The 20,385-nt window shown below is 37.1% G+C and overlaps 1 protein-coding gene across 1 annotated transcript in view; it reads left to right on the top strand.

The window, feature by feature from the left end:
* The window catches only part of SENP7 (SUMO1/sentrin specific peptidase 7), a 59,178-nt gene that overhangs the window by 9,461 nt on the left and 29,332 nt on the right, over positions 1-20,385 (top strand). The window contains exons 5-13 of the mRNA XM_009289718.2: positions 5,838-6,035; positions 7,659-7,856; positions 11,739-11,854; positions 12,618-12,787; positions 13,748-14,108; positions 14,694-14,851; positions 16,365-16,511; positions 18,019-18,052; positions 18,895-19,068. Of these exons, the coding sequence (XP_009287993.1) occupies positions 5,838-6,035; positions 7,659-7,856; positions 11,739-11,854; positions 12,618-12,787; positions 13,748-14,108; positions 14,694-14,851; positions 16,365-16,511; positions 18,019-18,052; positions 18,895-19,068 (1,556 nt within the window). The remainder of the gene's footprint in view (positions 1-5,837; positions 6,036-7,658; positions 7,857-11,738; positions 11,855-12,617; positions 12,788-13,747; positions 14,109-14,693; positions 14,852-16,364; positions 16,512-18,018; positions 18,053-18,894; positions 19,069-20,385) is intronic.

The following is a 20,385-nucleotide window of genomic DNA, read 5'->3' as shown; positions in this document are numbered from 1 at the left end:
AGGTCACTGTCAGGTGATTTGTTTGTGATCCCAGACAGGGCTCTCAGTGCCGGTTAGTTCCCTAGTCCTTCTCATACGCTGGAGGCCTCTTACATGTTCCTATGATTATGTCTCAAAACAGATTAGGACTGTCATGGAATATGAATAGTTCCAATTTATTAGTGTCATTGCAGAAAGTTAGGTATGGTATTTATATAACGTCAATTATGTTTTGTATCCCACTTACAAAACTTTTTTATTGGCAAGGAAGGGGGTAACATTATTTCAAGGGTAGGTATCACCACTTGAAAATAGAGCTTACCTCAGCTGTATTACTCCTGCATTCTCTAAGAGGGAAATAAAAAGAAAAAAGGAACAAAATAGAACGCTATTTTGAAATCCAAGCTTCTTGTCCTGGTCTGTCAAGTTTTCTTTAGGGGGAGGGTGGGAAGAGTACTTAAATAAGATGCGTGTGATTCTTTCAGCTCAGTATTTTAAATGTTAATTGTAATACATGTCATGGCTGAATCAAGTACTGACACCATAGCAGTTGTTTTTTTGTGGCAATCATGTACATACTGGTTCCCCTTGCCCTGACAAGTGCATTTTGGCAGTAGTAACTTCCTGGTCCAGCAAAGTAAGGAGTTTAGTAGGGATGTTCATGTTTGCTGTTAAAACATTGACTTCTAATCAGTTGATGAAAGGTAAGGGCCTTGAAGCAGGAGGAAGACAGACAGAGGCTTTCTTCTCAACAGGGTGTAGTCAGTGAATGTGGCAATCAGAGTTTCCCGTTAATGATAGTGCATCGTGTTATTCCTTTGGGCTCTGAAAGGCCAAGGACCTCCTGAGCTGTGCATGTGTTGCAGAAGCTCAGATAGCTGGACACGCATCAAGTCTATTAGTGGCTTTATTCTGTAAACCCAGGACAGATGTTCAGCTTTTATGGGACCTGACGGGGTGACTCTCCCATGGTGTGTGGCATCCCACTGTCAAAATATTTATTTCCCAAAACTCGGGTTTACTAGTAGAAGAATGTAGGCATGAAGATGGTGGTGTAGACAATTAATAATAATTTACTCCAAAAGCAGTAGCCTCCAGGTCTCATTTTGATCACTTTCTAATACAAATTTGAGCAAATTGGAGCCAGTGGTTACAACACTGGTGTGTACACGAATATGATCATTGAGAAAGGAACTGGATCTAGCAGCTCTGGATTATTGGGTGAAATAGGGGTCAAACATTTTCCCCAAAGGGGTACAAACAATTAATAGCTTTTGGTCTTGTGCTTTGTAAGGTAGGATAATCCTTTTTTGCCTGTGAAAAGTGATGAGAGACTTGCCAGGAGCAGCTAACAGCATTTTTCAAAAAATATGTATTTTTTTGTCTGTTCCATCCTTAATGTGTAAGTATATTTTGATTACCTTTGCTTATGTATTTTTTCTGTTTTGTGGAGGTAGATAAGAGGGGGTACAGTAGGTGCTTGCTTTAGAAACAAAAATAGTCGCCATTTGGTTTTCCTTCACCAAGATGCCTCCAGTCTTACTGTTGTGCAGGTTACTTGCTGGGTCTGCTGGTGGGACTTGCTTTTAATGTATACTTCGCTTGCTTTTTTTCTGCTTGACACTAATATTTATCTTCTGAAATGTCTTTTGCATGACTTGCTCACTCTATTCTGTGGACAATTTAACAGGTAATTTAGGGATCTGTGTCCCAATCATCGCTTACAGATGTACAGGCTGGCTTAAGTGTAGATGTTTTTCCTGAATCTATTTTACGCCCAGTTTTAATGACATGATTTTTCAAGAAATGCCACCAGATGCCATTCCTCCTTTAGAAAGGGAAGCCATTGAAAGCTCTGAAGTCACTGTACAGCTCTGAAGATCGGGTCATAACCAGCTGTCCTATCAAGGTCTTCGGTCAAAAACTGGTGCCACGTAAGAAGTGATGCCTTAGCCTGGCACTGACATCTTTAAGAATAGCCAAATGTATACTGTTTTCTTCCTTGTTGTTTGTTGAAGTTTCCTTTTCTTTGCACAGGTTTCCAGTGCAAAGCTAGTTGCACGAGTACATGTGTGCTTTAAATTGTAAGATCATTTTTGCAAAGATACTTGCTGAAAATGTGTAAACCCCATTTAAATCAAGGGAGTGGGAAACATTACAAATTCTGTGCCTAATAACAATCAGTAAACCAAATTACGGAAGGGCCTGGAGCCTGTCAAGGTCTAGTCTGATGTGAATGTGAGCAAAGGATGTCAGACCTGAGTTTCCAAGGTGGCCAGCAAACTATAGGTAGTGAAATCCATTTTCACTGGAAATTCTGCTTCTGACTCCTTTACCTGCAGCTGTGGGCTTTCTCTGTCATGATGGTATTGTTAAAGACCCTAAAGGTTGGAATCTTTTCTGTTATCTTTACCAGTCCTGATCATACAATTAAAATAAAGACTCTGACTGTGTATGTTCCCACTGGACTAATTACTGTGTAAGTTCAGGCTAAATTTAGTAAAATTTCATTATGGTATCTTGTGTTTGACAAATAGAAAAAAAATCTGGCATTTCTACAAGGTGAAACAATGAAAACTGAAAGAATTTCGATCTAGGAAATAGACTGTTAGGCTCGGCATGATTCTAGTCAGGAGAACTGAAGTGTTCCACAGAGAGTAACGCATGTTGTCTCATGGTTGCTCTACAGTAATGATTTTAAAACTTTTTTTTTTTAAGGAGAAGCAATTTCTAATTCACATCTTCGTATTGCTAGGGCCCACTTCTGCAACTGTTTTCTATTTGGAGAAAAAATGCTATTTAAATACTTTAAGGTTTGATTGGTAATTTCAAGTCGTGTTAGGGGAAGAGGGGAAGTATCTGGCTTAGTCTTTCATTGTTTCATGTCTTCTGGCATCCCAAAAGATGAAATGTGTTTCCACTACAGTTCTTTAGTAACTGGACCTCTGAAGTAGTTTGGGTCTTCCTTATCTTTAAGGAGGAAATTAAAGCACAAGAGTAAATGTCTAGTTTCATAAGATGAATTTGCACGAGTTACTTGATGGCTTTTACCTTGAAATTGCCTTTAACTGCTTTAGTAGTTGTAAATTTTCTTAACAGTCTAATAGGTTCTTGTGTAGCTGAATTTTGAATTTTTATCACATTTCTTAAATGTGTATATTCTTTATTTCCTTCGCTATTGCTTATATATTCCTTATTTCTAATATACCTTACAGTTAGACAAACCACAAATGATATATAAGTCTGGTCGCTGTAAGTTCTTCTGATGTATTAAACTATGGTTAATGTGTCAACTCTGAACATTTTGAGAAGCCCAGAAAAAAGCTAGAACTTCTGACTTAGCGGGGACTTCTGTAGAAAATAAGTCTCTCGCTTCCTATGTTAAATTGAGAATGCTTTGCAGGCTTGGTATATGCTCACTAGGCTGCTACAGTTGGCCTCCACCATGTAAGACATTAGTGTTAACTAAACTGTCCCTCATGACCTGTATTTACTTTCTAAGCTTTTTCAGTAGTTAAAGCATATCTTTAAATGAAACTCCAATCTCTGGATCCTTGGAGTGTAGAACAAACTTTTTCTAGGTCTACAGTGTTCGAAGCACATGCTCAGAATTTGTAATAGGTTCTTAAAAACAACATTTTTTTGCATTAGTAGTCATAGAGTATATACACGTCTAGGTGAAAGAACAAATGTATGCCTGCCTCTTCCTGACTTTGCCTAAAAGATTCGGGAGTACACCTGTGGTTTAGGTCGGTCTTCTAATGAGACTGTCTTTGTACATATGACTTCTCATTGCCTTCATAGAGTGACTCTCTCACTTCAGAAACCCTGGATTGTTTTTCCAACAGCTAATTAGGACCCATCCCTTACATAACACTCTCTCCTCTGTCTAGATTCTTGGCATCAGAGTGCCTTAACTTAGGGTGGTTTTTTTTAATCCCTCAGCATTTTTTTTTTTTTTTGAGACAAAGCTTTAGTCTTTACCACTTAGAAGTTTCCCAAAGAAAAACTAAGAGAAGCCCAGGGAGCGGAGGAAACAGCCTTCACTTGAGCTTAAGTTAATTAGCTTTGAATGGGAACCATTTAGGTTTATTGTCCATTGTCTAGATAGTGGTCTCCAAGGTGTGGTGTGTGCAAGACAATCCATTGGGGTGCAGGAAGGAAACATTTTTTTTGTACAATTAATAAATAAAATAAATGTTTATCTTATCTTTATCGCATCCTTTTTAACTTTGTTTTATAATGTACATAATATTAGTACATCTATATAAATTATAGTTAAATAGACATGTTGAAGGTGCGTGCTCAAAATACTTTTACTGATAGGGGTGCATGATCAAAAAAGTTTGGAGACCACTGGTCTAGGAAATGCATAGCAGAGCTCTAAGAGTAAGCAGCTCATTGCATACACATTATGGCATTCAGTGATGCAGAGCTCTGATAAAATTGACCCGCATTCATAGCTTATATGCAGGTTTTCCAAGCTGTGCATAGGAACCTTACTGTCTTTTTCAAGTTCAATGACGGGTCATGTGTCTTGTTAACATGGTAAGTAACCAGGGAAAAGAAGTCTCAACACGCAGCAACTACCGTAAGGACAAAATACAAGGATTATGTGAAACGTCTTCCCCAAGTTCAACGTGTTTCACTAGCATGGCAGTTCCAAATCTTTTTTTAGGTTCAAGCATATCTGTGCTTCAGCAGTTTTCATGCCATACCCATTTGTTTACCACTAGGTAGCATGTAAGCATGCTGTTGAGCTGAATGCAGCATGTCAGTGGGACAACTATAATTTCCTAAAAGTTGCTTGCACAGTTGTTAACCCACTGAGGAATAGCAGCCATTTGCTTAAGAAATGTCACTGTAGCATGCATGTAACAGCTATGTGAGTAGTAAAAGGCTTTCTGTAGCTATAAAAGAAGGATTCTTGCTCTACGCTGTGAACGATTTAGTTTGTTACACAAGACATGCAATAGAAAAAGCAATTCTTGCCTCGGTAATCTTTTAAAACCAATAAATGAGCCTGAACTTCAGTGTCCTCTTAGGACCAGTCCTGGGAAAACAAGTCCAATTCTCATCTGTTTGAAAATAAAGTCAATCCTGACATATCATCTATGATATATAATGCTTATTGGCTTATAAGGAAACTGTCCAAATTACTGGCCATGCTGCAGAATTAATTATTTGTGTGAAGACTTCAGTACCAATCTAGCAGAATCGGCAAAGTATAGATACTGGTTTAAAGAACTTCAACAGGGAGTTTTTACTAACTTTGTAATTCCTAATTGTATGTAATTTCTTTAGTGAAATTGAGTAGAAATCAGTTGGAACTTCAAAAGTGAGAGATTGTACTAGCTTCCTGATATGTTTGGTTTTTTTTTCCCCAGCAAGATCATAATCTAATTTGTGATATGGGAACCAATAACATTCATGGTTCTAAAATAAGATGCCACAGTATGAGTGCTTGTTTTCATATCCTGCAAAAGCTCAAGTGTACGCTTTCAGAACAGTTTGTAAGGCCATAGTGACTACTTCCAACATTTTGCAATAAAAAGATGCACCAAAATTTCCATGCTTCTGCACTGAAAGTTTACCTCTTCAGAATCACATATGGATGTGTTAGTAATTGATGCCAGAAGAAGAAACCTTGAAAGGCTGTCCTGATCAAGAGACGTGTTTGTGATTCCTTTTCTCCAAGGGGAACTGCTTTGTAAATTGTCAGGGAGGTGAACTTAATTCTAACGAAGACATAAGGTATGATGCAGAGACAGTAAACTCATAGAAAAGCTTTGTTCAATTCATGTGACTTCAGAAGTTCTCAGCACCCTATTATTAATTTATCATTATATGTATGGCAGGCAACCCAAAGTTATCTTGACGAATGTCCTGAGGATGAAAATAGGAAGAAAATACACACAGGCGCAACCTAAAACTGGTGCTAATTTTTCTGATGCTGGCAAGCTGCAGTCAGATCAACCGCCTTCATCATCTGCTGCCAGCCTAAAGATATGGCAAATTTTAAACCCTACTCTCCAAAGCCTTTTTCTGTCTAAAAGGTACGTTGTCTTTGCCTCGTGTCACGAAACAAAATAATTTTCCTTGCAGTTGTTTTTTCATGAGAAAGTATTCTTTGTTGTACCACAGCTGTCTTTTTCATGAACTATATTCTCATGTCATTTGACTTTACTGAATTCCCTTGTACCTGGTTCCTTTTGATAATCATTGAGAGAGATGGTGCCAGGCATGCTGTAGTGGGTTTTCTGATCGGATGGCTTCTATATGGTCCTGTACTGACAAGACCAGTGAATTCTGATTCAGCCATTGGACTCAAAATGTTTGGGTTTTTTTATTCTTGTGAAAAGAAGAGTACACGTGCATTTAACTGCCCTCTTTTTTCAGAGGAGGTATCAAGGTGTATTTTCACTGTTAACCATTTCAGATTACACATGAAAATATGAGAACTGGCATAAAGGGTCAGAAGAAAAGCACACCAAATCCAGTATCTTCCTCCCCTGCCAAGCAGTGGTTGATTGCAGATACCTAGGGAAAAGTATGGCCAGAGCAAATGCTTTTTTCACTGAGTTTTCTCTCTGAGCTGATGATGATCAACAGTTTAGGGGCTTCCTTTAGTGGAGGTTACATCCAGACTACAGTGTTCTTCTATATTAGACTTTTCCTCTCAATCATATCCTCATTGCTTATCACCTGTGTGCCTCTGCAATATCTTGTCTGTAAGGTGGTCTCCTGGTTAAAAGCAAATTTACATCTTGGTGCACGAGGAGATCTGAGTGCTCCCCAGACCTCACGCAGTCTGTGCTGGAGTGTACTTTGTGGATGAATACAGACAACAGGAGAACTATGCAGTCGATACCCAAAAGACAATGTTGTTCATAACAGATTCAAAAAAGGCCATGGCATTACATCCTAATCCAAAATAAATTGCAATGGAAGTGGTAGAATTTAAATCCCAGTTTGAGAAACTAAGTGGGTAAATCAAAGGCTCTACAAGCTGGCTGCAGTAGCATTGTATGAAGTAAGTTGTGCTGTTCTTACACATCTGTGGTCAAATGGGCAGTTGCATCTTCATATTTCTGTTTAGCTTTTTTTTGATGCTTGTCTCTTCTAACACTTGCAGATGTTTTTCTGAGTCTTGCTGTTGCTATTCTGTAGAATGCTACCTGGAGGTTGAGGAGGGGAACAAAATCTAATGCTACCTTTTTGTGTGTGTGCTACTTTTCTACCTGTTGACTAAGTGCTTGAGAAAATGCAGTCTATTTTACTGGAGGCTTCTTGTTCACAGGAAAATCAAGATTGTTTGCTCCATAGTTCTGAGAAATGTGTACAGATGTTGCATGAAAGCTATTCAGAGACAAACATTTACTAGTTTTTAAACAATAGTTAGATGATGTGTTAGATGCAATGCAGTGTGAATTGTATCTGGCTAAGGTGAAATTTTATGGCTAGCGTTTCTTACCCTGGTCTCTTGTTGCTTTTTTGTGTTTATCTGCTTACCTTGGATTTTCAGTTCGTTAGTGGGATATTGTTTTGTCTCTAAGGGACTGAAAGTAATGAAGTTTGATGATTATCAAGCCTCTGAGATATATGAATTTAACAGTAAGTTTCTTTCTCTAGATTTCAGTGCAGTATTTATGATTTACTGTTATATATATATATGGCAGGCATCCCAAAGTTATTTTGACGAATGTCCTGAGGACGAAAATTGGAAGAAAATACATAGACAGCCACGTAATAATTGGTGCAAATTTATCTGATGCTGACAAATTACAATCGGGTCAACTACCCTCATCATCTGTTGCCAGCCTACAGACATGTCAAATATTAAGTTCTCCTCATGAAAGTTCTTTTCTGTCTGAAAGGTATGTTACTCACTGCTGATTTTGCCAGTCTTCCTGAAATGACATAGCTTCACAATGGAAAAGAATTTCCCTGAAATAATTTTTGTTATACTCTTGTGTTGAAGCAGGAGATCAGTTTCCTGAGTGCAAACTAACATGCTGCTCCAGCGAGCCATTTTAACATTGCATTTATTCTGATTTGCTGTACTTGATGTTAATAGGCTAGTTTTCTTTCATAGAAGGAATTTCCATTTACAATGGATCAGTGTTTTGATTTGTGAAGATGGCCATGTAATTCAAACACATTTAAGTTGGTTTTGTGTCCAGAACCAAAATCTTGCTTTCCCATTGCTGTTAATGTGGTCTAGCATGATTTCAAGTAACTTCTTTTGCAAAATTTCTCCAAATTCCTCTCTGTGATAGTTCATTTCTTTTCACATTAATCCACCAGTGTTCTCAATCCCAACAGAGTGCCATTGTTTAAGGGCTGTGTGTGTGTCCTCTCATTGCTTAACACCTACTTTTCCTCTTTTCTTCCTATGTTTAGGGTTGACTGAGCTTCACAGTAACTCTTGACATATAAAGCTAGCAGAAATCAGATATTAGAATTATATAATGTTTGTTTTGGTCTAAAATAGCAGTTGAATTCAGATTAAGTTGTTTCCTCTTGTCTTTTATGGCTGCCTCTTTGCTTAACAGCAAAGTATCCACAGGAACGAATAGCAAGAAATTTGGGGGAAGAAAATAGGAAGGAAAAGAAGAATGATTTGTGAGGGCAGGAATAATCAACAGTTCCCAGGTTAAAGAAATCTTAAAAATTCTTGAGAAAAGTAAGTCATATTCCTCATTCTGATACATGAACATCTTGGAGAACCTAAATTAGTAAGAATTCCTTTCTCTTTTTCTGTTGGGATCCCCGTTGCTGCTTAAATTAATCTGACAAAGCTGCAATTTAAATGAGGGATTTAGAACAGTTTATTAGACTGTCTCATTTTAGAAGTATTACATTTGTTGCTAGTAAGTAGTTTTCCATAACTTTAGGCTGACTAAAGTGTGGGGAGTTTGTTTGGATTGTCGGGTTTTTTTTTTGTTTTACTACAAAATCTTTAAGATCTATAATTTTAGTATCCAATTTTTCCGCTTGGTATTGTTTTGAATGGTGGGAGGTAGTGGGCTCATAGAGAGGAAAGCATGAACTCCTGTGTGTAACTCTCTAAATCTGAGGAAACATCTTGCATGTTTTTTCAAGCTCGTATCTGAAGGGCAGCTGTTGAGTTTTATGTTAAGCACAAGCATGGCTTGAAATAGTCAGTTTTTTAGTAGTTGGTATACTCAGCTTGCTTTAGATTTGGAATGGTTCATTGCTTGAAGGATTAATTTTCCATTCCTGTGATATGCTTTTCTAATGTATTAAGTAAAGGGCTTGTTATTAGCAGGAATCAACATTAGGAGGATTTTCCACCCCTCCCCAGTGACCAGCATGTTAGTGCAAGTTGCTCCCAATCACGTGGGAAATGGAGAATTTAGGAATTATTTCAACACAGATGTGGTTTGATCCTGGTCACCTCTATGTAACTAAGAGGAGATTAAAAGCTCCCCCCTTATAATGGTAATGCATATATATGCACATGGCCATATAGAGATTGTTTTGTATCGTCAGAGTAGGTAGAATGCACGCTCTGTTTTAGTGAAAATTGTGCCATTTTTGTACTATGGAAATTTCAGATTAAGTCAAAGAATTGTCTGTGATCAGGACAGGGTGGTAATAAGTTAACCTTCCTCTATCAGCTAGAACTTGATGCGAGTTCCCTGTTTCCTTTCTTGCTTTTGGTATTACGGAATTGGTGGATATTGCATTGCTTGTTCACTGCAACCCAGTGTGAAATGCATTTGCTTAAGTCACTGCTGACCTATCAGTATAACTAACGAATTTGAGGTAGGTCTTAAATGTAAAGAAGCTTAGGGTTTTAAAGTGTGTTTCGTACTTGTTTCTCATGGCTGTTCAGAATACTTCAGTATATACTGCTATAGCTTCTTAGCTTATGCATATATCTGTTAAGAGGTGCATTTTAAACTGAGTTATCAGCAAAGATTGGAAGTGAAAATAAAATGTACAGAATTTGTTTATAGAGTAAATATGTTTAGGGAAGTCTATTAGCTGAAACATTCCTATTGAAATGTTTCCTATTGTTGAAATGCCTGAATTGTGATGTTGGTGTAAAACAAATGCTAAAAGCCACTTAATGGTTTTGTATGGTCTTTTAAGGCAGTCAAATCTATATAGCTGTTATGCATACAAATATTTAAGTCGGGAGAAAGATGTGGGTTCCAAAATCAAGTTTTCTGTAGTGAGGTTATTCCTGAACTAGAGCTGCCTATCTATGGAAGACTGTCTTGTTCAATATACAGAATGAATAATAGCGCTTACTGAACACCTTTTCTGTATATAGTCCAATTCATGATTCTTTGTGAATGGAAAAATAATCAGTAATTTCTTCACGGTGCTCATATACTGTTCATCACTATAGTATCAGAGCACTCTGGAAATCTTTATTTGTCTTTACAGTATTCCCAAAGAGCAACGATACTCCGATCTACAGATACGGCACTGAAGAATAGGCCTCTGTTCAGAAAGTGTCCAACAGTTTTGGCTATCTAGTTAGAGATGTCAAGAATGTTCTTTCCCATGGTTGGTGATGTTCTTTACGGGTCCAGGCTCAGCTGTCAGTGATTTCAGTCATTGTGATGATTGCTTAGCTCTTTGCAAATTGGAGACTGCAACATTCTGAGTTAGGCACATTATAAAACAAAGAACACAATCCCTTTGGATTAAGTGAGGTGACAAAAGGAGAAATGGAACAGATTTTCCAGAGCAGCATTAAATTGCTTTATCTATGAAATCTTCTTTATTTTTTATTTTCCAACTCTCACAGATAATGAAGCAGAGGTCATGAAGGTTAGTTTCTTTTATCTTGTAACCCTGATAAATTTTCAGAAGAGAAGTCCTGCATACTGAATGTAATTAAGTGCATGTGAGAAAATATCACGTGAACATATAACTAAATCTTATCCTAATGCATACACTAGAAACCAAAATACAGTTATGTAGACTTTTGTCAGCTGTAACTAGCCTCCAGAGAAGTTGAGAATAGGTTTACAAGATCAGACCTCAAATGTGAGGATGTCATACTGTTCAGTCTATCAGTACCTCCTGAATATATTCTCCTATTTATAAAAAAGCTAATTAAAAAAAAACCCCAACAAACCCTGATTACTTTCTTGCATGTCCTTCTTTTTAGAATGAAACTACAAACTCAGCTGAACACCTGTAGGTTGCTTAGTTTCTCGTACTGTAATCCTTTTCTGTTTCTTTTCTGTTTCTTCCTCATTCATGTCCTGTCCCTCCCACCTCCTTCAAAGTTACTGTTTCAGGCCCTTTTGAGCAGGAATTTCTATTTCAAATCTCTTCTCGTTGCAGGAACTTACTCAGTGGATTCTATTAGCAGTTCTAAATCTAAATTAAAAATATACTACATTGCCTCATTCCCACCGCATTCATGACAAAGGCAAGGATACACTCAACTGACTGTTGTTCTCTTTTTTTTTGTTATGTGTTCTTGTTGCAGTCATGCTTTACAACAAAATAATATTTCAGTGCCTGATGTCAAGCATGTCAGACTTCCATTCTTTGTGCCTTTTAGAAGCATCCGTTTCATTAATAATGTCAGAGTATCTGTGTATTTCCATAATGGGAACTGAATTGGTTTGTGTTTCATTTGCCAAGCTCCACATGCTTACGAGAGAGGCAGAAGTTTGTGGTCTAACCAACTCTTGTTTCTGTTAGGATTTTTATTCAGTATTCGTTCAAAATTAAAGATAAGTCATAGTTAATTTTCTTTACAGGTCTGAGCATTGCCTGAGAAAGACAGATGATGATCTGTGTAAATTGACCAAGGCTTCTAAGGAACCAGAAAAAAATAATGTCTTCACTTTTAGAAGACGGGAGCTGCAGAAGAAAGGTTTGTAGTGATCAATAATCTGGCATTTAAATACGAATTTTGGAGAGTACTGGGAAATTTTCTTTTTTTAGTCTAGTATTATTAAGAGAGCACAGAAATAAAATAGGTGTTGCATGCAGTGTATGTGTTTCCTCAAAAGGCAGTTTTTTACAGATATGGTAAAATATATCAAATAGCTGTTTTTAAATAGGAATAAAGCTATGGTGAGTCAGATCTGTGGAAGAAAAAGGAAACTGAGGGAAGCCTCGCTGCACCGTTATAATCCTGATTTTATAAAAAGTCTTTTATACTCAAGAATGTAATACATTAAGAATGCTCAAATGGTTTGTGAGCCCTGCTAAAATGTTTATTCTATATGACAATATTTGTATTTACTGCTGAAAAATTATGAGCTCTATGCTGAGTCTCCAGGGAGAACGTACTATCTTTTTAATACTGGTCAGTAATATTTGCAGGTTAGAACAGGAAATGGAGAATATTGCATCCAGCAGAAGATAAAAACTGTGGAGTGTGGAGTGCTAATTCTTACTTGGAAGGGAGCTATGAATTTGGTTATATCCTTATCTTAACTAATTCTGCAATAGTAATCTTTCCTTAATTATTTTAGGGAATATATTTGGGCAGCCACAAACAATTAAAAAAGGAAAGAACTATCATGGAAGGTATCTGCTTCCATGCATTTTAGTTAAGACATAACAGATACGAAGAAATACAAAGGTTTTTAAGGATAACGCATTAAATTACTTTTTTTTTTTTGACACAGAAAACAAGAACTATGATGAACTGGAAAAGAGGAGCAGAAACATGAACAGCACCACTCTTAGTCAGAAGCAATTGGGCTCTTTTGATTCTGAGAAAAGGAAAAGAAGATCTAGTGGCCATATTTCTGATGATTGTAATGCACACATTCCAGAAAAATCACTTCTACTGTCTGTAAGTTGCACTTTAATGTATGCGTTTGTGTACGCACATGTACACACACTTCAGCAGCAGCAGTAGCAACATCCAAAATAAAAGAATTATACTAATAAGTAGGGTATCTAGGGATACTGTTATACCTGTTGAAGAAAAGTAGTTCAGTGGTGCATCAGGAAGAGTGAGTATATGTACTTCTGTCCACAACATCAGAATACGCTTGTTGTAGCAGAAAGGTGGTGAGAGATGAATGAGAGTGTTTCCTTCAGACAGAAGCATGGACTAGAACAATTTAGGAAATAAGGCATCTAGCTACTTAAGTGAAGCTTCTTTCACAGATGGTATAGAACTAATTAGGGACTTTGATACAAAAATTACAAAGTATACTCTGGGGTTATTGAGGCCTTGCAGATGTCATCTTTCTCCTTCCTCCTCAGTCTATCGTACTGTTCCCTAAAGTTTTGTTCTTATCTGTCATTAAGATTTGAAAGAAAAAAAAAAAAGAAAAAAAGACTCAGGGAATCAGTCAGTCAAGTACAAACTGTGATTTATATTCAAGCACTTGAATACAATGAAGGCATCTCTGTAACCTTCTGATTAAAACCTCACAGAAGTAGGTAGTTGCTGAGTCCTGTTCACCCAGTTGACCAAGCCACACATTTGCAAAGTAATGAACATCACTGGTGCTTGGTCTTTCAGTGTCAGACAGTGAGAGAGCTGCTAAAAAATAAGAAATAGTTTCTTGTTCAGTTTGAATGAGGGTCATAGACTTTTAAAAGGTTGTCCCTCATACCTTTATCTAATAACCTTCGGAATACGAGGAGGGAGAAGTTACCCTGACTTGAGCTCTAAATGCAGCTGCATTAGCTATAATTATTTTGTCTAGCACATAGCTAAGTCTCAGTGATCACTGATCTGAACCATCATAGAAATGTCAAGAAATAAACACATATCCTGTCTCTGATTCCTGTTTTCTAGGAAGAGCAAAGATTGAGTTTAACTCAGTCTCCTGGCCTCAGAACATCCTGTGAGGATGGACGAAGTCGCAGATCTAATACAATTCTGGTGCCAGATTGTATTCTGCAGCCATTAGAGAGAGGCTATAAAGACAATTCTACCCACAACCACTTAAGGCCTGCTCACAGCTGCACAGAGGAACCTGGCTCAGAGCGTCCTCCCAGAAATTTGTCAGAGAAACAGCTTTCTGCCACCGGTGAGGATGTGATTTCACCACGAGTTAGTACCATCAGGAAATTAAAGACGGACACATCACAGTACCTGAGCAAGCTGCGGAGCAGCATCCGCAGGGGTAATCGGCAACTTGTTTCAGTTGACCCAAGTATGTACTGTATATGTGATGCTGACAATTACTATTGGTATGCTTAGGTACTAGGAGAACTCATGCATGACTGACTAGTGGAAACATATGGAACAAAAGATTGAAGACAGAGATCATGTTGTTTGTAATGCGTTGTGCGGGTTAGAGAACGGTGCCTAGTGCCAGTGTCCTCTATGGGAGTGTAGAGAGTCCTGTATTTGAGAAACAGGAGAGACAGCAGGATTTTCACATTCCAATCCTTATTTTGCAGCTGATTTTGTGGCTGTGGAAAATCAAGCTTGTACTTTTTAATGATGGTTAAACTGAGAAAAAATATTCTCTCTTCTTTGAAGCAGCTATGTTGTGGCCTGTTTCTTTTAATAGTCAAATAATTTTGAGGATCTTGGGTAAAAAGTGTTAATAAAGATATAAAGCAGTACTTGTTGCATACACTTTTGTGCATGCAGACCTTGACTGGTTTGGGCAGTGTACTTTGATATTACATACTGCAAGAGAGAATTCTTTGCTCATCTGAAATCCGCAGTGAATGAAACATTCTCAAGTCTGCATCTTGTAGTATATGTATTCTTCTTTTTTCCTCTTTAGTTGTCCTTTCCAGTGACGATGAAGATGGACCTTCTGAACCAAAACGCACAGAGCTGCTGCAGGATAATTTCACTGACAATAAAGAAACAGACAAACAGTCTGACTTCTGTTTCTCAGCAAAGCAATTGGAAGACAAGATGGAAAGTCACACAGAGCAGGTAGTCCAGTTTTTGGCCTATGTATTGTTATACCAACCCTTTAATTTATTTCTCCAATGTTTTATTTTTTCTTGCATGTTAGAACAAAAGTGAAATGCTTAGAGCAGGTGTGATTAGTCCCAGCAACAAGCAGTAGCTGCAGTAATTTGTTTCGCAGATACAATTCTGGACAGTCTTCAGAGAAGATCTCTGGCTCTGAAGCTTGAGTGTTTTTGCAACATACAATGTATTTCATATTTTGAAAATAAACATTTGGAAATGTTTAATATTACAAACAAGGATCAAATAGTAATCTGAGCTAGAGGTGAACATGATGAAGATAATCTGTGAAAAGTTTCTTTCAGACAACGTTTTATATTGATCGTAGTTTAAGTCAGTAGTTTCTTCTTGTTATCTAGTCCTCTGTTTTAATTCAGTGCATGGAGAAGTTCAAGGATCTTTGTTGACAGCAGACAGAGATAGGGTAAAGTTCCCTTCCCTGTGTGGCTAGCAGTGGAATTTGAATCTAAAACTAGCCATAAAGGTTGCTGCCCCATTTTGGACTTGATTAGCCTTGTGCTGCCTGCTTTGACCTGGATTTGGGTTTGTCCTGGTTTCGGCAGGGATAGAGTTAATTTCCTTTCTAGTAGCTGGTACAGTGTTTTGGATTTAGGATGAGAACAAAGCTGATAAAGCACCGATGTTTTAGTTGTTGCTAAGCAGTGCTTACACTAGCCAAGGACTTTTCAGCTTCCCATGCTCTACCGACTGAGAAGGCTGAAGGTGCACAAGAAGCTGGGAGGGGGCACAGCCAAACTGGCCAAAGGGACATTCCATACTATGTGACGTCATGCTCAGTGCATAAACTGGGGAAAGCTGGCTGGGGGGGGCCGCTGCTCGGGGACTGTCTGGGCATCGGTCGGCAGGTGGTGAGCAATTGTACTGTGCATCACTTGTTTTGTGTATTATTATTATCATCATTTTATTTCAATTATTAAACTGTTTTTATCTCAACCCACGAGTTTTTCTAACTTGTGCTCTTCCAATTCTCTCCCCCATCCCACCGGGTGGGGGGGAGTGAGCGAGCAGCTGCGTGGTGCTTAGTTGCCGACTGAAATTAAACCACGACAGGGTTATTTCTGTAATCCTGAAACAAGTCAGAAAAGCCATTGCTGCCTCTTCTTACAGATGCATCATTTTGATCCTAAGCACTGAATTAGAGTCTGTACCTTTGATATCAAAAGAGGGATATTTTTTGTTGCTCTGTTTGAGTTTTTACTTGGCTGTAGATTAATAAAGAGCACAAGTTATGTCTTGGCAATGGGAACTTCAGAGGTGGAGTAAGATACTGTTAGGCCCTTAAGGACGTTGTCAGTAATGAATGTAATAACATCTACAGCTTTTTAATATGAAATTCTTATATGGAAATTGGCTTTGGGAGTAAATTCTTAAAAATATAAAGAGAAAATTCCTAAGGTTACAGGAGGGAAGTGTCTCATTTAAATCCCTGTAGTAAATATACTTTTTTTTCCAGTTTTTAACAGAGTCAATTGAAGATAAATGTCCTGTCAGCTTACCTTCTGAAAGCACACCTAGAAAACAGATGAACCCAGCATTGGATGTTGAATTTGATAGTGTATACATAGGGAAATTTAAATGGTTATCAACAGGTCCTGCTAGGGTAAGTTGTTCTATTATGGTGATATTTTGAGAATATTTAAAAATTAAAATTCTGGTTAAGCAAAGCTAGTGGTACTTAGTGTGGAAGCACTGAGTTTTGATTATTGTTGCATAAAATTGCTTTGGCTAAATGATGGAGTGCATAGTCCATGACCTCATACGTTTGGATTGCTGTCAGTAGAAAAGCTAACTGTGATTTTCTGTGGCTCCAGTTTTCAGAGGAAAAGGTTCTGTATAAATGCTGTACTGGAACAGAAATGACACTGAGGAAGCCTTTCACAAATTCTAGCGGAAAAATAATGGCTATGTTAGAGTTAACGTCACTTGAAATAAACAACAATTACTTTTCTCGGAAATAGTACAGATATTAGAATAAAGTAATCCATGGTGATCAGAGTTCAGATATATACTATGTGCTAATCTTTCCTTTGAAACAGAAAATTGCTTGTTTTGTAGCTTTAAAGAGCATAAAAACAACACTAAAAGCATTAACACATAAGCAACGTGCTACTCACAGGGTGTAGAAATGTAAGTGAAGGTGTACTTCAAATGGAGTACCAGCTGCAGGAGTTTCAACAGGTCTTTGACCAGGCTCATTCTAGATATTGCAATTGAAAAATAAATGTTTGAACATGTATATCTTTTTTTGCTTACAGTAAGACATTTTGAAATCTTGGATTGTAATAATAATTTCAGCTTTTCACAGAACAGTTTTGTGCAGCAGTGCTCATGTAGTAATTAAAACACTTCATAGAAATTTTCTAAATTAATATGCCAAAATCATTTGAGAGATGAGTTGAAATATTTTTAGAATCAATGCTTTTAGGTGGAAAATGAAATTTTTCCTTGGAAAAAACAACTTTGTGCTTACTGTGGTAACGTAAGAGAAACCTCTTCACTCAGTGTATATGACAACCTTCTGCCAAAGTGACAATAAAGTATTCTTTATTTACCCGAGTCTTTTTAACGTAGCAGCAGCGTAAGTGGAAACTCTAAAGGCCTTTAATTCAAAGGTTAATGTAAATAGCAAAGTAACCCCCCAGTGTTGGACCATTTATATAGTGTCCTTAATTCAAATAGTGCAGCTGACTGTCTTTGTTATGGGGTGCTTACAAATAAGCTCCTTTTGTCCCAAGTGTTCATCATTCTTTTTCTTCTTAAGGAGCCTGTAGGCAGCTCTGCAACTTTCTGCTTACTTCTCAGTGCTGAGCACCTCTGGAAGTCATTTTTCTGTCATTCAGATTCTGCAATATATATTTAGGAGTGTTGTTTTAGGTAAAATAGGCAATATTAAGTCTCAAATTAGGCATATTGGACTTGGCAGTGTTAGGTTAACGGTTGGACTCAATGATCTTAAGGGTCTTTTCCAACCTAAATGATTCTGTGATACTATTTTCATTTTATTTGGCCATAAGCGAAGAAAGATGTGCAGATAATTAAAAATTCTTACTTTGTTTTAATCAATTTGTAAAAAGCAAACTAATTTTTTTTTTTTAATCTTATTTCAGTTTACAACCAAGTATATTACAATCCCATTTCAGGGTAAGAGAATTTTTTTCTTTAGCCTTCTCTTAACTATATCTTTAAAGTATTGCATTAAAATACTCGGTATATATTTATATTATGAATAATTTATAATCTTACTTGCTTTCACATAGACCTTAAATAATTTTTTAAATTTATATTTTTCAATAAATAACAAGTATTGGTGTCGGTAGTGTAAGCATTAATATCTTAGCAGCTTCTTACGCTTTTAAGGTGAACTTGTAGTTTTAATGGCCTTGCCTCCCGCATTCCTGCATATATTGTGTTGAACTATAGCAAATATGACTATGCATGTTTTTGAGGTGAAACATTAATCTTTTCAGATTAGTGTTTTAGACCCTTAGGTTTATGAAAGAAAAATGTATGAGTTGACTAAAGCTAAGAGGAATGTAACTGTAGATTTGTATTCAGTCCATTTTCCAAAGATGATGTGTGGTTTCTGTATCTTGTAGGAGAAGGTTTGTGAGCAATTCTGAATTGGGTTGACTAAAAGCAAATAGGAGTTAATGATTTGCAATATTTTTTTCTATATTTATAGGTATTAACTGTGGTTATTCTGAGAAAAAAACAGTTTTTTTTTTCATTAAGAACCCTGCATTTAGTTGTTTAGCTTTTGGTGTTACAGTTTGGTAACTTTGTTTTATGTAGTTTGATATAACTGATTTAAGTATTAAATTCTCAACACGTTTTATGTAGTGCCAGGAATAAAATCTACAAGTACTGTTGTAATACACTCTGATTGTACTTACATCTTAGTATGTAATTACTATAACATGTATGACTTTATAATTACCCATGGCCGTGAAAGATATGGTTATTTTAAATTCTATTTTCTACAGTGGCTCTTAATAAGAATATTAAGCTGACAGTGGATACTCTGGATCTGAGAAGGTTTGGCTTGTGGAGAAGTGATGGTGGCTGTTCTTCAACAACGATCATTTTCCTTTGGTTGTCTGTGGATTATGTAGAAAAGATTGAAACCCAATTAGGAAAGTTAGTTATCAGCAAGCCATGTGAGTAATCTCTTTCCTTAAATGCAGTGAAGAGGTTTAATATATGGCATGTCAGTAAAGCAGTTATTTTACAGTTGTGCTTCTGGAATACTGAGGAAAGGCTATAGCTTTTTAAAGATAAGTTGGTCAGTTTTGCTTTTCTAAAATGCCTCGCTATACTTGTATTTGGAAGAAAAATTTAACATAATGTGATTAAAAACTACTGCTACTTAATAAAAAGACCTTGTAACACAGTTCAGTTGTAAGCTGTGTGAGGAGGCCTTCTGAAACTAGGCTTGTGTATGATGAAGTATCTCTCCCTTTAAAGTAAATGGGATGTTTTAAGTGTCCTTAGTCTTGAGTAATGTATATGCTAGACGAAAGGCTTGGCAGATAAAGGTTGATTTGATCTTTGACAAGACTGCATTGGGCCATTACATTATTACCGGAGAAAATTTCTACTAAAGGCCAAGTGGGCTATTTAGTCTGTAGGGTCTTATGGACTGGCTCTATTTGTTTTTCTAGCATGAAGCTCTGTAAAACTGAATATAACTTTTGCTCAAATATTCAGAGTGGCACAATCACACAATTACATTAGCAAAATCATTGGAAAATGACATCTAACAAAATTATGATGTCAGTTGCCTGTGTGAAATTTAACAGTATGTTTACCCTGTACAATCCCCACCTGTATGAAGAAAAATTATAAGTAATGTTAACTTTACATAAGGAGCACGAGTAGTTTGAAGTGAGATACTGAATGAAATTTTAGCAGTGAATTACCTTTACTTGATGGAAATTTATCAAAGTTACTGGTAGCTTCTATAGACCCAGCTCCCAGTGAAATGAGCAGAATCTGAGTATGAAGCTGTGAGGCACTTTTTAATCTTAGGTTTATTTACCTTGATTACATTCTTGTTGTAGGAGAAACCTTCAGGAGTTGTTATTAAATTTTTCTGTGCTTGAATGTTTTATGCCTTTTAAATATGTAGCAATGTAAATATTTTTAAATGTATGTAGAGACTTGCTGAAACAAATCAGTGGTGGTTTTACAGGTTGTGGAAATGGTTGCTATGATTCTGCTCTGCCTTCTTAGTGTGTTAATATTAGAGGAAAACATATTGTGCCAGATCTGACAGCCTGAGAGGGGTGAGGCTGCTGCAGCTCCATGTCCCCAGGTCCAACCAGTAGCAAGGCTGAAGATGTAGTCCCAATAGGTAGAGCACACAGAGCACACACACGCGCCACATATATACATAGCTGGCCACACAGGTAACACAGACACACAGCACTCATACAGACACAGATAGCAGCAACAGCCTCATCCTGCTCCCCCCT

Source organism: Aptenodytes forsteri, unplaced genomic scaffold (genome assembly GCF_000699145.1).
Source record: "Aptenodytes forsteri isolate BGI_AS27 unplaced genomic scaffold, ASM69914v1 Scaffold61, whole genome shotgun sequence".
NCBI lineage: Eukaryota > Metazoa > Chordata > Aves > Sphenisciformes > Spheniscidae > Aptenodytes > Aptenodytes forsteri.
This window is presented reverse-complemented; position numbering and strand designations above follow the sequence as displayed.